The 20,024-nt window shown below is 41.0% G+C and overlaps 1 protein-coding gene across 1 annotated transcript; it reads right to left on the reverse strand.

Annotated features, from left to right (window-relative positions):
- Positions 1-14,919: 14,919 nt before the first annotated feature.
- On the reverse strand, positions 14,920-19,739 carry dlx2a (distal-less homeobox 2a). The gene is made up of 3 exons (XM_039757630.1): positions 19,153-19,739; positions 18,559-18,743; positions 14,920-16,313 (listed from the first exon to the last, which is right to left on the reverse strand). Exons 1-3 carry the CDS (start codon positions 19,469-19,471, stop codon positions 15,987-15,989), a joined length of 831 nt encoding a protein of 276 aa, XP_039613564.1. The 5' UTR covers positions 19,472-19,739; the 3' UTR covers positions 14,920-15,986.
- Between the last annotated feature and the right edge of the window lie 285 nt (positions 19,740-20,024).

The raw sequence follows: 20,024 nt of genomic DNA on the forward strand, positions 1-20,024 counted from the left end.
CATCTCTCTGTCTGCGTGAATATTTTCTTTTTGTTTTTCTTAGTTGCTGCGCCCTCTTTCCTTTCCCTAGCCGCACGTGTCTAAATGGCGCAGACACGTCGTCCCCGTTTCTCACCTCACCACAACACCAGAGTTGTATTTTCAGCTGCGTCTGTTTGGCATGAGGGCTCTGCGGAGCTTCCAACTTTTTTTTCGCAGATGCACGCTGACTCAGCCCAACTCCTGCAGGCCGTCGCCGCCCCGTCCCCGTCCCCGTCCGACTCCGTAATGGTGGTGTTTACGGTCAGCTTGTTACCAATAAGCGGCCTGGGGATTCAGCATCAGTAGCTGACACGTTATTTTTAACAACTTGAAACAAAGCTACGATGAAAAAAAAGTAGTTTTGTTCCACCGTTAGGAAAATGTTCGGCAAGCCGCGAGCGCGCGCAAGTCCTGTAGGCGCTCATTGTGGGCCTCGAATAACAGGACGAGGGGCTGTTTAACCTTTAAGGGCAATCAGGCGTGTGGATCTGAGCGGCGGGGGGCTCGGCTCCTCACAGAGGTGCAGTATGAAGTGATGTGAAACTAGCACGCCTTTCAAATCTGTCGATCTATTTATATAGTGCCTTCCATATCTACCTGTTTACCTACTTATTAGCAGGCCGACGCCTTTATCCAAGACGATTAACAACATCTGAGATGCAGTTGCTTACATGTTTTTCCCAAATTGGAGTACAAGGTGAAGTGACGTGCTGAGGGTCACACAATGTCAGTAGAAGGATTTCAACCCGCAACCCCAGGGTTCGAGTTCCAAAATCTTATCGACTACTGTGAAAAAAGATCGATCGTGTCACTATGTACAGTATATATCTTTATAGTCTTTTTCTATCAATCTCTATGTGTGCCAAATATCTCTGTACGTGTCAATTATATAGTGCCTTTCGCATCCCTGTACAGTATATATCTTTATATAGTCTTTTTCTATTAATCTCTATGCGTGTCAAATATCTCTGTACGATTATATAGTGTCTTTCGCATCTCTGTACAGTATATATCTTTATATAGTCTTTTTCTATTAATCTCTATGCGTGCCAAATATCTCTGTCCGATTATATAGTGTCTTTCGCATCTCTGTACAGTATATATCTTTATATAGTCTTTTTCTATTAATCTCTATGCGTGTCAAATATCTCTGTACGATTATACAGTGCCTTTCGCATCTCTCTGTTTTATGCATCACTTCACACCTCTCTATATACATATTCTTTATAGTGCCTTTATTTCTATCTTTTGATCCATTCCCGTTAATCATGGCACTAGAAAGAGACATATCGTATGTTGAATTTTACTGTACACTATACACTATATTAATTATTTAGTGCCTTTCATATATGTCTAATTATAATATATTTTCATCTCTCTCGCTACTTTTTCATCACTTAATTGTTGATTAAAATACTCATGTACATTTATTCTCTGTTTAGTTCTCTATTATATAGTGCTTTTCACATATATCGAACGTTTTTAATTTTATGTGGCTTTTAATGCGAACTGTAGTTTTAAATCTGGGAAATAACGTGTATTTTTCTCTTGAAACACCTCGCTGTTTTTGCTGGGACCCCGAGGTCGTGCTTATGTGAGACCTTCTGCTGTAACATTTTAATAAGGGGCTCCCAAGTCTGACGGGAGATCACCAAGTCTAAATCCGGCGCCACAGGGTATGGCTCACCCACATTGCCATATTCGCTTCTTTGATTAATTCATTGCGGTGGAAACAAGCGTGGACGGGACTGAAGACCACCTCATTGCACAGTCACTCTGACCTGGCTAATTCAGATCCGTTAACTAATGCAAGAGCCCATTCTGGGAGTAACTCCAAGGCACACAGTCATGTGCGCTTTTTTGGGTGGTCTTTACTGACTGTAAATTAACTAAACTGCTATCCTTTGAAAGGGACGGGGTGGCGCAGTGGTTAGCACTGCTGCCTGAAACCTCGGGCACGCGCCTTCAATATCTGTGGCTTGTGCACGCACCTATCTCAGTTAACTTTGCGGTCCTGTCACGCCTCATAGACTTTGGGGTGATAATCCGTGACACTCAAACGGAGTCTACGACTGGTCCTCCGGTACTAGTTTATGTATCCCGACGACCCTCGTACTGTATTGGATTTTTAAACTTATAAAAAAGGTGGCGCAGTTTTAGCGGCCTCGCCCATCGCGTCTACAGTTTTTTTTTTCTTGGTTTTGCATCTGACGATGTCCGCGACTCCGAATTGGGCGACCATTAAAGGGAATGTAAACGCAAAAATACATCTGAGCACATTCGGACATGAAATGGTAAAAATGTCCAGAGAGTGGCCATCTGTGACTAGCGGTTTTTATGTTATACAGCGCCTTTCATCCTCACTCTTAAAAATTAAGGTGTGTGAAGCAATAGGGAATTTTTTTTTGTCTCCAAAAGAGCCACCTAAAGGAAGGGTATACAGAAATAACCTCAATTTAGATCCGTAACATGATCAATAAATAGACAAAAGATTTGTGAAATACTAATGGGTTCGAAATTGTAAAAGGACTCTTATTGCACACAGTGACATTTTTTATGGTCTGTACATTAAATATTTCAGTTTTGTACATAAATTAGGAACATTTGCAGCGCGCAAAGAACCAACTTCACACACAGCAAACCCTTCACAGAATGGAATGGTGCTTCTTGAAGCAGTGCAGGTTCTACGAGGAGCCACACAACCCAATAAAGTGCCAGTAAAAAAACGAGCGCTGCATAAACACCCGAAGCCATCAAAACCTTAAGGCCTTATGAAAAAAAAAAAACTGTAAGGCCATTTAACAAGTATGTACAGAAGAAACTCCATCGAACTGCGTGTCGCTGGGCATCCCGACTACAGTGACAGAAAGAAATCCGAGCGCGGAAAGCGCGTGTGTGGAGTCGCAGTGGGAGCTCGAGTCAGGGGCGCCGTTACGCCGGCGAGCTCATTGGAGGTGATGGCGGACTTTGTAATTTGTAATGAGCTCTGAAGCCTCCGTCCACGAGCACCGAGCGACGATCAAAAAGCTCAGTAATGGCAAATGAAAACTCCCTTCGCAAATTATAGAGAGTGGGACACTTGTTTGAAACACATGGATTGTGACATTTAGAGCCGAGAAGCCCTCGCGGTAATCTGTCACGGGAGAAAGATAGAAAAAGGCAGGGGCAGTTATTATTATTATTATTATTATTATTATTATTATTATTATTATTATTATTATTATTATTGATGATGATAATAATAATAAACTAAATAAATTATGCAGAGTTTTGCAAAATATAAGTGCAGTTTCTTAAAAGTAATTTAATAACGTGCCATTAATAACACCCGATTAATTCGATGTTTCCTGGAATGCGACACAAGTGGGGCGGAGCGGCGGTCTTTCGCACGGCAAGATATTTATTATCACTCTTAATTATTAATTAGATAGAAAAATCACAAATGAAGGTGCGAGTGTGAATGTGTTTTGTTCCATCAATGAACTATCCATTGCTGCGCTGCTAATATGCTTTAGCGCTTAAAAAGTGTAATAAATCTTCTTGTACTTCTCCTTCTTCCACCTTCTCCTCCTCTTCTTCTTCTTGCGTTTCATGCTGCCAGGACAGTCACTAATGACTTTAATTACAGTTCACTCTGTGGTGCTCACTTGAAAGGAGTTTTATTTATTTATTTATTTACAATTCTGGGTAGATAAAACGGTGTAGATGCGATCACGATGGGCTCTGTTACATAATAAAAATAACAATTCAATAAAGCCTACTTATTAAGCAATACCCCAAAGCCTATGTTATGTCAGGAGAATGTCACATCATGATAAAATAAAGGTGACAAAGTGATCCTTCAGAGCGCTTTTACCCTGTGAAGTGCCATTGTTTTTTCACAACACATGCCACCTGGTCACTTTCTGTGAGCAGTCTGCATGTGCCCTCTGTGTTCGACTGGGTGTTCCATCGGGTATAAACTCCTTCATTGAGTGTGGGTGTGCATGAGGGGGCCGTGCTGTAGACTGGCACCTCCATCCAGGTCTGCTTTTACACTTTTGAAAAGTTAATGTGACAAAATGTTTCTTTAGAGTGCGTTTACCCAGCGAAGTGCCATTGTTTTTTCAGGGCACATGCCACCTGGTCACTTTCTGTGTGGAGTCTTCAAGTTCTCCCCATGTTCGACTGCCTGTTCCATGGGGCATTTTTTTTTATTATTTAAGTGTGGGAGTATGTGAGAGGGCCCTGCTGTAGACTGGCACCCCATCCATGGCTGGTTCTTATACACTTTTAAAAGTAAAGGTGCCAGAGTGGTTCTTGAGAGTAATGCCACATGAGAACCATTCTTGGCTCCCAAAAGAGCTATCTGCATGAAAATGAAGGTCCCAAAAAGAACCTTTTAATTTACTTACAACTGTAACAGACCCCAAAAAAGCCATGAATTGATCATAACAGACTTGAGAAATACCAACAGCTTCCTGATTTTAACAGGACTCCTGCTACATAGGGTACAGTCACACAGGCTCAGTTCAGGGTTTCTTGTTCAGTCGGCATCCTGCCTACTATACTCTAAAGATTTCACTTTTGTCCAAATATTTGGAACCCTTTAAAGCCAATAATAAAAAAAACAAAAAAAAACAATCTGATGTGCAGAGAACCCTTCATAGAATAAAATAATACTTTATCAAGTAAACGTTCTGCAAGGAACCACACCACCCAGTAAAATGCCATTAAAGAATCAATATTTTTAAGAGTGTACCCTGCACCCCAACCCATTAAGCGGGTTTTAGGATGTTATATTATATTATATTATATTATATTATATTATATTATATTATCCATCCATCCATTTTCTAACCCGCTGAATCCGAACACAGGGTCACGGGGATCTGCTGGAGCCAATCCCAGCCAACACAGGGCACAAGGCAGGAACCAATCCTGGGCAGGGTGCCAACCCACCGCAGGACTTATATTATATTATATTATATTATATTATATTATATTATATTATATTAAAACAAAGGTGCAAATGGTTCTTCACAGTAACATTAACCAGTAAAATGCCAATAAAGAACCAGTATTTTTAAGAATGTATCCTGGATCCCAACCCATTAAGCAGGTTTGAGAATTATATATTATATTATATTATATTATATTATATTATATTATATTATATTATATTATATTATATTATATTAAAAACAAAGGTGCAAATGGTTCTTCACAGTAACGTTAACCAGTAAAATGCTAATAAAGAACCAGTATTTTTAAGAATGTATCCTGGATCCAAACCCATTAAGCAGGTTTGAGAATTATATATTATATTATATTATATTATATTATATTATATTATATTATATTATATTATATTCACATCAGCACTCTTAAAAACAAAGGTGCCAATGGTTCTTCAGAGTAACATTGCCCAGTACAATGCCATTTCAGAGCCATTATCTTTTACATTGTATGCCACCTTGTTTCTTTCTCTGAGGAGTTTCAGTGTTCTTCCAATGTCCGGGTGTCTGTCTGTTTCATCAGGCACTCTGTTTTTTTCTTATTCAAGTGTGGCTGTGCGTGAGTGGGCTCTGTGGTAATTTTGTACCCCATCTTGGATCAACACCAACCTTGTGCCCCAACACAATAAGAGAGTTTGAGAATTCTCTATATCTTGAAATTCTCTTGCACTCTTCCAAATAAAGGAGCCACAGTGGTTCTTATGAGGGATGCCACAGGGGAACCATCCACAAGAAGGTTCCAGAAAGAAGTATTTGTTATGAATTTTGGGGGTCCTGAGCACAATAGTCACAAAAATGGAGACTACAGGGGAAAAAAAAAATCAAACACTAGCTAAATGCAAAAAAGAGGAAACATAGAATCTTTATAAATACAAGACTTATTAACAAATAAAAGCAGGGGGATATAATGCAAGCACCACAACATGAATCAAGAACACAAATTCAAAACTACACCATAAGGCCAAAAATCCAGTAAATTAACAAAAACACAATTTACAAAACTCACCAATGGCAGAGCATTCAATGAACCGCAATGGACTGTGTTGTTTCCTTCTGCTTTTATAGGGCTGAGGGCATTTCCTTGGTGGTAATGGGCAGGTGCCCCCGCCCCACACCTTGGGGGACCACCCACAAAGCACATAGCACATAAAAAATATAATCTACAATGTTAACATGAAACAAAGAAGATAATAGAAATAAACAACGATATTTGAACTCCAGCCACAGGGCAGAACCCTGGCTGAAAAATAACACTTTCATTTATTTAGCTCCATAATGGGTTCCATAAATCTTATAATAGATTTATGAAATATCAACGGGTTCCTAATTTTAAAAGGACTCTAGCTCCGCACAATCGCAGTCCTAGTTTTCTTGATTTGTTAGTATCCTGCCTACTATACTTTAAAGATTTCTGTTTCCTCCACATCGTATATAGCAGGGACCATTTCAAAGATGGGCAGCATGGTGACACAGTGATAGCGCTGCTGCCTCACATTAAAGAGACCTGAGTTCACTTCCCGGGTCCTCCCTGTATGGAGTTTGCATGTTCTTCCCGTGTCTGCGTTGGTTTCCTCCCGCAGTCCAAAGACATGCAGGTTAGGTGCATTGGCGATCCTAAATTGTCCCTAGTGTGTGCTTGGTGTGTGGGTGTGTGTGCCCTGTGGTGGGCTGGCGCCCTGCATGGGATTTGTTCCTGCCCTGTGCCCTGTGTTGGCTGGGATTGGCTCCTGCAGACCCCCCTGTGACCCTGTGTCAAGATATAGCGGGTTGGACAACGACTGAGTGACATTTCAAAGCCCAACAAAATAATTTATTATAGAAAGGACCCTTCATTAAATTGTTAAGCAAAGGTTCAGGGAGAAGTCACACAGCCCACTAAAGCATCAATGTTTTTATGAGTGTATACGCTACCTGGTCGCCTTCCATGAGGAGTCTGCATGTTCTTCCCATGTTACTTCATTTTACGTTTTTTAGCTGACAATTCTATCCAAGGCAGCTTACCACATTTGAGACACAATGGATTGCACGTCTTTTTGTTTTTCCAGTTGGAGCGCAGGCCGGTGAAGTGACTTGCTCAGGGTCACGCACACTCTTAGTTCTCTAATGGCACTATAAGGCAGTGGTTCTCAAACTGTGGGGTGGGCCCCCTAGGGGGGCGCGAAGATGTGAAAAAAAGAAAACCAGAATCGAAAATATAAAAAATAAATCTATTGAAACCAAAACAAATTAACTTAGACTACATTCTGATATTAGAAAAATAAATATAGAGTTAGATAAATGTTGTTAAAAGTTAAGTAGATATAATAAAATATGCATCTATGATATATCATTAATTAAAAAAGAACAAATTGGTATTAGTGGGCTCCTTTCAAAAAAATGTTAGCGGGGCACGATTAAAACTGTTATGAAAGCTCGGGTAGCAAATACATAAAGGTTGAGAAACGCTGCTATAAGGTTTTCTTTAACTGGGCTGTGTGGTTTCCTCATGGAGCCATTGCTTCACTAATGACCATTTCATTCTGGGAAGGGTTCTCTGCATATGAAGTTTCTCCTTTGTGCTTTGAAAAACGTCCTGATATGTGGAAAACAAAATCTTTAATATATGGTAGGTCACTAACTCAGGACCCTTTGGTATTTCACAAATCTGTTACCGTCTGTTTGTGATTGTTTAGTGTGTGCAGGCTGTTATGGATATAAAAAAATAAAGACTCTTTCTGGAACCTTCTGGGTCTTTTGGGAACCTAGAATGGTTCCTCTGTAACAGTGCTGAGAAGAGCCACTATGGAGCCTTTATGTTTAGGAGTGTGGTGTCAGTCGTGGGATTTGAACACATAGCCTCCATCACTACAACCACTACACTCATAAAATGAAGTGAGATGGATATGAAACATGCTGTACTGTATAGTCCAGTAAATCTTACCTGCACACCTCAGCTCCTTGTGAATTTGTAGTTGGAAAAGCGGACTCTGCGGAGTGTCCGACAGATGGACTCTGAGGCGCATCACTCCATTCATATTCCATCCATCCATTATCCAACCCGCTATATCGATTCATATTCATTAGTTGAATTGAAGGTGAGAGGTACTACTTTGTGATTTTGTAAAAAAAAAAAAATTAAAATAGTTAACTTGGTATAATGGCAACTCGAACATGGAAGCGTTAAGGTAGGGCGACATTACCAACACCCATTACCAAGCGATGACGAGGGCTGCAGTCGTGGCGACAATGCGTTTCTTTTATCCATCATATCTGCCTTTGCCACAAGATGCCCTTCTGCCCCGCCGCCACGAGGTGAAATGCGCTATATAAAACCACACAGCTTGGCGCCCCGGGCGGAATTCCCGAGAGGGTTTTTTTACGGCGTAAGCTTTTTTTTTTTTACTTGCACATTTTGGAACAAACAGCCGAGACGTTCATCGGCGCAGAGATCTCTTCTGTTCGGGGGGCTCATGTGAAGGCCCTTGTGAGCTGTTTGTGTGACTTGGAAGTGCAGAGACGCGTTTCCAAGCCGGGCTCGCTGCAGGCGTTTTTCGAGGCGGCCTGCTTTCGCTTCTTTGGCTCAGTCGAGTTAATAAAAAGTCTGGGGAGAGGCGCGCTGACTCCACAGTGTCTGCGAGGCTCAAGCCAGCCAAACAGCCCTCGCTCGGCGCTCACATGCCAGGGCGTGTTGCGTGCCTTCAAATGCGCTGCCCCAGGCGCTTGGTCGTGGGCCTGTTAATCATCCTGTCTACATCAGATCCTCCAGACCCGACCCAACCAAAACCAGAGGAGGGCTTTTTTTTCTTTCTTTCTTTTTTTTCTATTTTTATGAGGCGGATTAGAACTCCTGATTTGTTTTTTCCTTTGCATACTACTATCTTATAGAAAATTAGCTTTCACCTTCTGCTAATATTAAAAGCATGAACAACTTGGGCAAGATGAGGGGGGCTTCTTTATTTTAAACGTGAAATCGCATTTCATCTGCATTTCAAATAAAAAATCTAGACGCGCTATATATATACATAACAAATTACATGAGGGGATATTACAGGAAGTGGGGTAAGTAGATTGAGGAAGATGTTTTTTTTTAACGTGAAAACGCATTTCATCTGCGGCTACAATCGAAACGTGTGTACGGTAAAGGAGACATGCATGGCGCTATACAGATAAGAGGTTGCAGGACTGGGAACTGCAGGGAGTAGGTCAGGTTCCCTGGGGTCAGTGCGCTGTATTTGAAATGCTATGAAAACGCATTTCATTGGCAATTCAAATAAATGCACGTCTACAGTTAAAAAAAGGACACGCAAAGGCGCTATATAAATTTAGCAAGTTAATTGAAAGGAAACTACAGAAAGTAAATTGAGTAGTCTGGGGAAGGTTGGTTTATCTTCTGTTAAAATAAAGCATGTCTACAGTAAAAACATATTCAGGGCGATATATATATATATAAAGCAAGTTGCAAGAGAGGGAACTGCAGGGAGTGAGTCAGGTACACTAGGAACAGATCGCCTTATCTGATACGTAAAAACACCCTTTATCAGTGAATAAAATCAAACCATGTCAATGGAAAAGAAGACATTGAAGGCGCTATATATAACAGATTCCATGATTTCTGTAGGTAGAACAGATACATTGTGGGAAGGCTATTTATTTTAAATGGAAAATGCATTTAATCTGCAATTCAGATAAAATCATATCTGCGTTTAAAACGACATTCAATGCGTTATATATATTTAACAAATTACTTTAGAGATAACTGACTGCACTGCACTGCACTATTAAATGTGAAAATGCATTTCATCTGCAACTAAAATCAAAGCTAAACTGCAGAAAAAAACATTCAAGTCGATATCTACCTATCTATCTATCTATCTATCTATCTATCTATCTATCTATCTATCTATCTATCTATCTATCTATCTATCTATCTATCTATCTATCATATAGTGCCTTTCACACACACACACACACATATACACATATATATATATATATATATATATACTGCGGTGAGCTGGCGCCCTGTGTGTTCCTGCCTTGCGTCCTGTGTTGGCTAGGATTGGCTCCAGCACACCCCGGTGACCCAATGTTAGGATATAGCGGGTTGGGGAATGAATGACTGAATATATATATATATATATATATATATATATATATATATATATATATATATATATAGAGAGAGAGAGAGAGAGAGAGAGAGAGAGAGAGAGAGAGAGAGAGAGAGAGAGAGAGAGAGAGAGAGAGAGAGAGAGAGAGAAGAAGAAGAAGTATAGGTCAGGTCGACTGGGGACAGATCGCTGTATCTGAGATAAAATCACATGGTAAAGGTTTCAAGGCGCTATAATGTAAAAACGACTCAATTCAAAGCATGTTTGCTTGAATTGAAGACACTCAAGGCGCCATACATATAACAAATGATATGAGGGGGAACTACAAGGAGGTATGTCAAGTATATTGGGAGAGAGGGGGCTTTGTTTTAAATGTAAAAACGCAATTTAACTGCTACTAAAATCAAAGCATATGCGGTACAGATAAATATTCAAGGCTCTAATAATCTGAGAGACTATTTTTATTTTTTTTTTTACTATTTACTTATTTATATCTTTTTTACAAGGTACATTTCTGTGGGTGATTGCGGGGGGAATTGGATAAGTTATTGCAGTCATTATTGTTTTTTTTATGAGCTCCCCTGGTGATTATTGTTTTTTTTATGTTATTGGTCATTGTGATTATTTATATTCGATATATATTTGACCACAAAATAAATAAATAAATTAAGGGACAACTGCAGTAGGTAGGTGAAATACCTGGAGCAGGGCGCCATATTTCAAATGTGAAAGCGCATTTCACCTGCGACTAAATAAAGGCATTTCTACGGTAAAGAAGAGGGTTCAAGGCGCTATATAAAACAAGTTACTTGAGTAGGCAGGTCAAGAGCAGGTAACATTCTCAATGTGTATTTTCCCCTCAGGTTTGTTTGTAGACACCTCTCTACTCAGATAAGCGGACGAACGTGCGGATCTTCGGTGTTTTACAAATACGACGCTTCTTTAAATGATAGAAGGCGCTCGAGTCCGTCCGCAGTCCGCCCACGCAACATTCCGAACGCGTTAACACACAACAGCAGAGGTGACAAGAAGCGTGCGGTCCATCATTACAGAAACTAAAGAAACCAGGACGGGACGCCAAGCCATAACGCTCGTACGTAACAGTAAAATGGCAGCGCAATCCGGACACAAATCCTGGAGTGGACGCCACTCTGTGGACGTTTACACGTTTACATTCTTAGTTTAACTGTCCGGGTGAGAGTCCCCAATCTTTAGATTGGACATCAACCCTTTGCACGGCGATCAGATCTTTAGAATGGCAGGTGAAGGTCAAGTGAGCTTTGGGTAAAAAGCGCTCAGCCATCCTGGAACCGAACTAAGGTGAAGTCCTGCGACGTTTAATCCAATGCGGACAGGTTGTCTGATCCCAACAGCAAGACAGGAACAGCCCGTTGATGGATATTCAGTTCATTTCAAGGTCCACCAAAGGGGCAACTTGGATCGTGAATTCGACAATTAACCCAATTCGAACATTTTCTGGCATGTGGATGAGACACAAGTAGGTAAACAAACGAGCCTAATGAACAGAATGGTGTCCTCTCGTTTGTCAAATTTATTGTTTGGGGGGCAAAAAACCAGAAAGGACACGTGACAAACACCGCACGGACAAGGCGCGGGACTGCTAACCGCTGTGCCACCCAAAATGCTAACTAGACCTGTTTGATATTAAAATGTATGCAAATTTTGCTCACTCATTCTTAACTGTATTGTTTATCGTTGTAAAGAATGAAAAGACGTTCCGCTTTTATTTCCACGTGACAACAATAAACGGTTGACTTCTGCTATCACAACCACCATTTAATAAAGATGAGATCGTTTTCTTGATGCTGCCCGGGGTCATCACGGTAAAGAATACTCGATGTATTCCCAAGCAAACGTATTCAGACACAAAAAAGCTACTGACACGGTGTGACCATGAGCCATGCACTTCACCTGCCTATGCTCCAGTTGGAACAACAACAACAATGTGAACAATTATATCTCAAATATTGTAAATTGTCTTTGATAAAAGTGGCACCCAAATAAATAAATAATACATACTTAAGTACATGCATGCATACATCAATAAATAAATAAATAAATAAATAAATAAATAAATAAATAATGAAAAGCAACTCTTTTTGCACGGGGTAGGACAGAAGCTATCCAAGACGAACCCGCACCGGGCGCGGCCACTCGTATCACGATATTTCCGTTACCAGCGGTATCTGCGCGCACACGAGACTAATCCAAATGCGCGTTCTAGCAGGTGCCAGCCCAGCGCAAATCACGCGCATTCATAATACCCAGTACAGAGTCACGAAGCCATCACTGGCAGGGATGCCTGTCGGGCTACCTTACATACACACAGCCCAGTATACAGTAAGAAGCAGCGGGGGGCATCTTTATAAGGGAAGCTAATCCATCGCACGTCGCAGCATCATTCGTTCACATTTCGGAGTCAAAAAGTAAAGTGGCAAGCAGTGTTGCGTTGTGCTTAAGTCTTAGGAGTTCAACTCCTGCTACTGACAAGGTCTGACCCTGAGCAAGTCCCTTCTGCATTAAAATTATATGTGTGGAAACTGCATCTGGTAGGTCAAATACATGGGAGAAGGGTGTTAGTTGAAACGCATTTTAAATATAAAAAAATGCACAAAACTTGACCTGCCTGCCTCATAAAATGTGTAATGTCCAAAGCGCCTTGAATGTCTTCCTTACTGTAGATATGCTTTGATTTTAGCCGCTGATAACATACGTTTATACATTTAAAATAATGCACCTTTCTCCTAATGTAGTTATCCCCTCCACTGCTGTTCCCCCTCATGTACATTTTTTTGTGTTCATAAATGTATTGATTTAAAAAAACAACAATGCGCAATAGAAAATAAAACTGTCACCGGGGATTTCACAAAATAAACAGTAAAAATAGCACCCGACTCCATCCCATGTCAACTAGCCACAAAAATGTGCTCTGTTAAAAAAAAAAACTAAAAAGAAGAAGAAGAAGAAGACTGCCTAGACAAAAGAGAGAATCCCGGCCGCTCGTATAACTGGTTATATACTGCATATATAGCGCCTTGAAAATCCTCTTTCCCGCAGACATATTCTGATTTTAGTCGCAGATGAAATGCGTCCTCCCCCAATCTGCCTTTGCCACTTCCTACAGGTTCTGCGCGTGTAATTTGTCATATATATTAAATTTATAGTGTCTTGAATGTTCATTTTACCATTTACGTGACTTTAGTTTGGTTGCAGATTAAATGCACTTTCACATCGCCTTCTCCAAAAGTATGCTGCCGCCATATCATTAGTTATAAAGTATATATATATACACACACACAGAAAGAGAGATAGATAGATATAAAAGGCACTATATACTAGACATAGATAGATAGATAGATAGATAGATAGATAGATAGATAGATAGATAGATAGATAGATAGATAGATAGATAGATAGATAGACACGCTTTTAATGTAGTCGCACAGGAAATGCGTTTTTACATTTAAAACAAAGCCTCTTCTCTCAATGTACTTAACCTACCTACTATCATTTTTTTTTATATTTAACATCTTCTTTACCGTTGACATGCTTTTAATGTAATGTCGGAGATGAAATGTACTTTTGCATTTAAAACAAAGCCTCGTTCTTCAAATATACTATTTATAAAGTAAAAACTCATTTGCAAGGCGATATCTATCTATCTATCTATCTATCTATCGTATAGTGCCTTTCATATCTATCTATCTATCTATCTATCTATCTATCTATCTATCTATCTATCTCTCTCTCTCTCTCTCTCTCTCTCTCTCTCTCTCTCTCTATATATATATATATATATATATATATATATATATATATATATATAACAAAATAACAAATTACTTGAGCCGCAGCTGCAGGAGGCAGATCTAATATACTGGAGGATACATGTTTAATTATTACGGCGAAAAATGTTGAAATGGAACTAAAAGCATGTCTGAAGAATAGTAAAGCGTTATATATATATATATATATATATATATATATATATATATATATATATATATATATATATATATATATATATATATATATGTAAAAGCGCATTATATCTGCGACTGCAATAAAAGAATGTCTAAGGTAAAGCGTAAAGAAGCAATTAAGGCGCCGTGTGGCACATGATGGTATCGGGAACTGTATTAGGCAGGTCACGTACATTTTGAGAAGAACACTTTGTTTTAAAGGTGAAAGTGCATTTTACATGCAGCTACAATAAAAACAGAAGAGGACATTCAAAGCGTTATATAAAAAATACAGATAACACGAGGATAAATTGCAGTAATTCTCGCCCTGGCGAATGCCACACACACACACACACGTCCTATCCTGCCTTCAAATTCTGAGCGGAACCCCGCGTGAGCTCAGTGACAAGCAGGCACTCGAACCGGCATCCAAACGCGCCGGGCCCGTTGCTTTTACCCGATGCGCCGCCATGCGGCTTTTTCAGTAAGCCGTAGAGCTTTGTGTTAAAATGTATCTGGGGACCGATCTAGAGTTATCTCCCATTAGTTAAAAAAAAGTCAAAGAAGTCTTGTGTCAGTTCGTCTCCCTTGCAGGGCGTTTCGTCAGCAGGGGATATTTATGGGATAAATTTATCTGGCGCCAGCTCTCTGGAGGCGGAGTTCAGTCACAGAGCTAAGAATTTCTTGCTGATTGATGTACGCCCCTACAGGAAAGAAAATATTCAATGTTTACCTCGAATCACAAATAGAAAAAAAAATATGTAAAGCATATAGGCGACAAACGAGTAACGGCTACACAGTAAAAGAAAAATTCGCGTTCAGAGCAAATACAAGGAGTGGACTGAAAACAATTATTTTTATTTAAATAATCTCTTCATTTCATAAAGGCAACACTGCAAAGATGTCGTTTCCATAATAAATAAGGAAAAATACATTTTGTTTACAAACTTTGCTTACATGAACATGGAGGAGGGGTGGGGTGTGGTGGTGGGGGGGGTGTCAGTCTGTAGGTGGGATCAGTAGCTTAATTTTATTCAGCCGTCCATATGACGGAAAAAACAAAATGTCTTGAAAGGAAACAAACACATCTAGGGCGCAACTTTATAAAATAGAACGTGGGTTACAAAGAGCGTTTCTACAGCTTCAGATGCGTCAAATTTACACAGAAAAAAAAAATCAGAAGATCTGCACAGATGACTTTTATGTACAAACCAAAATCCTTTAGGCGGTATACAGGATTCAAATGGTAACCTCGTATAACATTTTATAAAAATTAATTAACAACCATGTGTATCTACATTTAAAAAGTCCATTTTATAGTCAAACATTGAGGTCATTTTAAAAGGCACCTATTTCAGTACAAAGAATTTGAAAAAAAAAATCTGCTACATCGGTGATTTTTGCTGTTCGCAATTCCTGCATTGACTTGAATAACTTAACAAAAAAAATGGAGGCGCCTCGCTTCAGATTCTCGCCACACTCCGTCTTTTCCCAATTCTATTTTTTGTTTGAATAAACCCAACAAAGGGTTCAACCCAACGTGGCCGGTCTGGACCTCGGATGTCTTCTTTTTTTTAAATACTATTTTCCTTTTAGAGTTTTAGCCGCACATCGGGGCGAGGAATCCGGGAGACAAGACGCAAAACAAAAGGCTGAAAGACTTTCAAAAATGTTGGCAGCATGAAGGCGGATTGGAGAGCTTTCAGAGCTGGGCGCTTTCAGATCAAATCTGCAGAGTGTGGCCACATCAGTCTTAAACATGTACCCAAAAATCATGAAAATACAAACTGAAAGAAAAGAAGCAGATGGTGGAATGGTTGTTGCGGGCGGGCGGTCGGTCGTATGCATCGGCACTTTTCCCCAGTCTGTAGAAACGAAAGAAGGGGGCAGCTTGATTAAAATATTGCTCCTGCGCTCACCGCCGAATTGTGATGGTGTTGTAGCAGCGGGTTCGGCTGCAGGGGGGACGTGTTGGAGGACGGGTACCACGAATAGTTTCCCAAGAAAGAAGGGGCGGTTGTGTTTGGGGGGCTGCTGTTCTGAGACAAGCTCGAATTGACACTGTTCATCCTTTGATTCTGAGGAAAGTCCCAAGTGACGGCAGCCGGCGGTGAGCTGCATGGCGGAGACTCGCTGGGTCCTGCGTGCTGCTCCGGTGGGATCTCCCCGCTTTTCCAAAGCTTCTTGAACTTTGACCGTCGGTTTTGAAACCAGATTTTTACCTACAGGGGAAAAAAGAGAAAACGGGATTTATAATCATTGTTTTCACCAGGACAATTCTATATGCAGCTGCTGCGCGCGGCTCCGGTTCTCTAATTTTTCTCTGTGTGGAGGGCGGCGCGGTGGCGCAGTGTTTAGTGCTTTCGAATCCGGCGTACTTGATCGCTGACTGCCTGAACCTTGCGCGCTCTTTCCATGTCAACCTGGGTTTTCTCATCTCCAGCACTTCTATTTCCCTTCCATATCCCCAATGGCCACTGGTAGATTTTGCCCGTTCATCAGTTATCCCGTGTGGCTTATGTAGTTTGAGCGTTCTCCACCGTATTTGTCTACTTTCCCACCCCCAAAAAAAAAAAAAGAAAGAAGAAGAAGAATGTCCAGTTAGGGTAAGTACCGATTCTAAACCAACGCAGAGTGTAGGTGCGTGCCTGGGTGTGCCACACTCTTAGAAATTAACTGCTCGAAAATGGATTATTATTATTGAGACTTGCAGCATTTGAAATACAACTGGCTACATTTTGTTCGTTAATCCAAATGGGGCACAGGAAGATGAAGGGACCTGCCCATTGTCCCACAGTGTCAGTAGTGGGACTTGAACCCACAACCTTTTAAGTCCAAAACACTAACCACTATGCCACACCGGTTCAATTATTTAAGAGATGTTTTACTCTGTGAAGTTTCTTTGAGCTTTGAAAATGTTTCTAATATGTGGACAAAACATTCATCTACCCGTGTTGCGGGGATGTGGAAAGAAGAGAAACCTGTAAAGTGTAGTAGGCAGGATACTAACAGGTCAGGATAACCTAAACTGAGCCTTGAGTGGTAATATGTATGTATGAAGTCACCAATACTTCACGCTATCTTGCTATTATTTACTGTATGGAGCTTGTTAAAGATCTAAATAAATTAAAGGTTCTTTTTTTTAAACTTTCACATGGATGATTCTTTTAGGACCCTGCGGTGGGCTGGCGCCCTGCCCGGGGTTTGTTTCCTGCCTTGCGCCCTGTGTTGGCTGGGATTGGCTCCGGCAGACCCCCGTGACCCTGTAGTTAGGATATAGCGGGTTGGATAAAGGATGGATGGATGGATTCTTTTAGGTAACAAAAATGGTTCTCCTATGACGTCGCTTTTAATAACTACTTTTGCCCCCCCTCCCTTTTTTTGAAGATTTAATGTAATATGGCGTTCTCCGCATATAAAGGAAACCTGAACGTATGTGTGTGATTGTATGCTTGACAAGAGTCCTTTGAAAAATCAGTAACCCACTAATATTTCACGAATCTGTCATTATCAATTTGTGGTTATTTATGAAAGCCGTTGTAAGTCTAAATAATAAGGAACCTTCAAGGAGATTTTTTTTTCTGAGAAGCAAACCACTTTGACACTTTTATTTTAAGAGTCTAGAGTGGAATATCACGATATAATATATAACTTCTTCAATATAACAAGAAAACCTGAACTTAGCCTGTGTTATTCAGAATCCCCCAAAAATTGAGAGCCACTGGTATTTAATTTTTAAAAAAGGGTTCTTTCTGGATCTTTCCTGTGGATTGTTCTTCTGGGAACCAAAGAATGGCTCCACAATGGCACCTTTATTTTGTAAGAGGGCATTGCCCTTTGGTTGACCCGTACCCACAAACCCGAAATTGAGTTACAAAACGAAAAAGTGTCTGGTGCGTTGACAATAAAATCTGAGTATAAAATGTGCTCAGAAGCTGAGGAAACCTTTGACATGCCGTAAATCCCGAGGTCCGTTTAACGGTTAATGAGTCAGAATTCTTATTGTTGCATATATTGGGCCAAATGCCGTTAATTTCTTTGTGTGAAATGATGCCCTGTATGTAGCAAGTTAGTAAGAACATAAAAATTATACTTTATGGGGTTTTTTTTGTCGTTTGCTACAGAATATTCCAAATAAATTGAAAATAAATTCAGGACATTTTACTTTTGTTAAAAACAATGCTATGTTTAAGGGAGCGCCACTGCACGACATTTACAATAATTGCCTCTTTTTTTTAATGCGAAGAATTAAAAATACACAAGTGTTGTGTGTCTATCCGTGGAGCACCGGTGCCATCCCTGGACGGGATCACAGCCTCGGTAAATCTTTAAATGCCCCCCTTGGTACTCTACCATCCACCTCGCCATAACGTCTGAGGGACCGTTAAAATCGGTTCTTGAAGTGAATCCCACCCCTGAATGAAGCGAACGAAGCGAGCGCCACCGACGCGTCTTTTCAAGGCTTACCTGAGTCTGAGTGAGGCCAAGTGAGGCGGCCAGCTCCGCTCTTTCCGGCAGTGCCAAATACTGCGTCTTCTGAAATCGTCGTTGAAGCGCTGCCAGCTGAAAACTCGAGTAAATAGTCCTGGGTTTTCTTACTTTCTTTGGCTTGCCGTTAACCATTCTAATTTCGGGCTCGCCGTCCTCTTTTTCTGCAAGGCACATAAATGAGAACATCAGCGGGTAAGCGGAGTGACCTGAGTGTACCGGTGCCCTCTGCGATGCCGACTGGCTTATAGGGCACGAAGTCCTGCACACTACTGAATAATACAAGATAATTCTTCATCTCGTTCCCCGGAGTAATTAGCAATAAAGACTCTACATTTTGAAAGGGTACAATAAAAAAGGCCTTAACGCCGATAACATTTCCAATTATCCGAATATTTCGCGCTCACTGGGATATGACTTTCCAGCATTAAACATGAAAGTGAGTTTTGCAGCACAACCTTCTGGTACATTTACGGCACAGGCTGCTAACTTATCGTGCCAGGTGGCCCCGAGACACCATACGTAATGAGTCCCCCGCGTATCTTAAGACGTGCAGACAGTCGCTTCTCTTACCTGCGTCCGTATGGGCTGGAGAAGAGCTGGACGGGTACGGCCCGTAGGAGCTGTAAGAGCCGCTGTAGCCGAGATCGTAGGACTTGGAGCTGTAAGGTACGCTGTTCATTGCGTTGGTGTGGAACTGGTAGGTACTGAGCTGTCCATAAGGCGAGCCTCCGCAGTGGCCCGGCTGCTGGTTCGTGTAGTAGCTACTGTCCGTGGCAGTGGACACCGGTAAAGTGGGCGACTCCTGCGACTTGTGCACGCCGTGGTAATTATTCGAGGTAATCTGGTTCGCGTGCATATCGGTGGCTAAGCTGTCAAAAACTCCAGTCATCGTATTACATAAAGAAACTTAGAAAAAGTAAAAGAAAAAAAAAAAAAAGAATAGGCAAAATACCCCGAGACGTCTACTTCAGTATCAACCTCAAATGAGACAACAGTGTGAAGAAAAGCAGGAGGACAACACCCTGCGTGGAATTAGCACACTTTTAGACAGGGCTCTAATAACATCCTTGCGTCTCTGAGTTTCTGTGAGGGGAGAGAAAAAAAATAGGCAACACAACACGACCAAGTCGCGCCTCTACCGGGATCTTTGATTGTCTGCTGCCAAAGACGCCGGCGGGTGGGCATTTATCCAGTGTCACGTGAGCACTCGCCCTCGTCAGACCGCGGCAGCCAATGAGAGTTCCGCGAAAGCAGACTTTTCAGGACGGGCATCCGCGCCACGAGGAGCTCCGTTACGAGCGCGCACGCGGCCGCGTACACATTCCACATACAGAAAAGACAAACAAACAAACAAAAAAAAGTCCGATTTATAACTTTTACTGTCCATAGTAAACTGGGAATTAAGTCACGTTTCCCCCGATTTATGGACATATACATTACGG

The sequence above is a fragment of the Polypterus senegalus genome, chromosome 6 (assembly GCF_016835505.1).
Source record: "Polypterus senegalus isolate Bchr_013 chromosome 6, ASM1683550v1, whole genome shotgun sequence".
Classification (NCBI taxonomy): Eukaryota; Metazoa; Chordata; class Cladistia; order Polypteriformes; family Polypteridae; genus Polypterus; species Polypterus senegalus.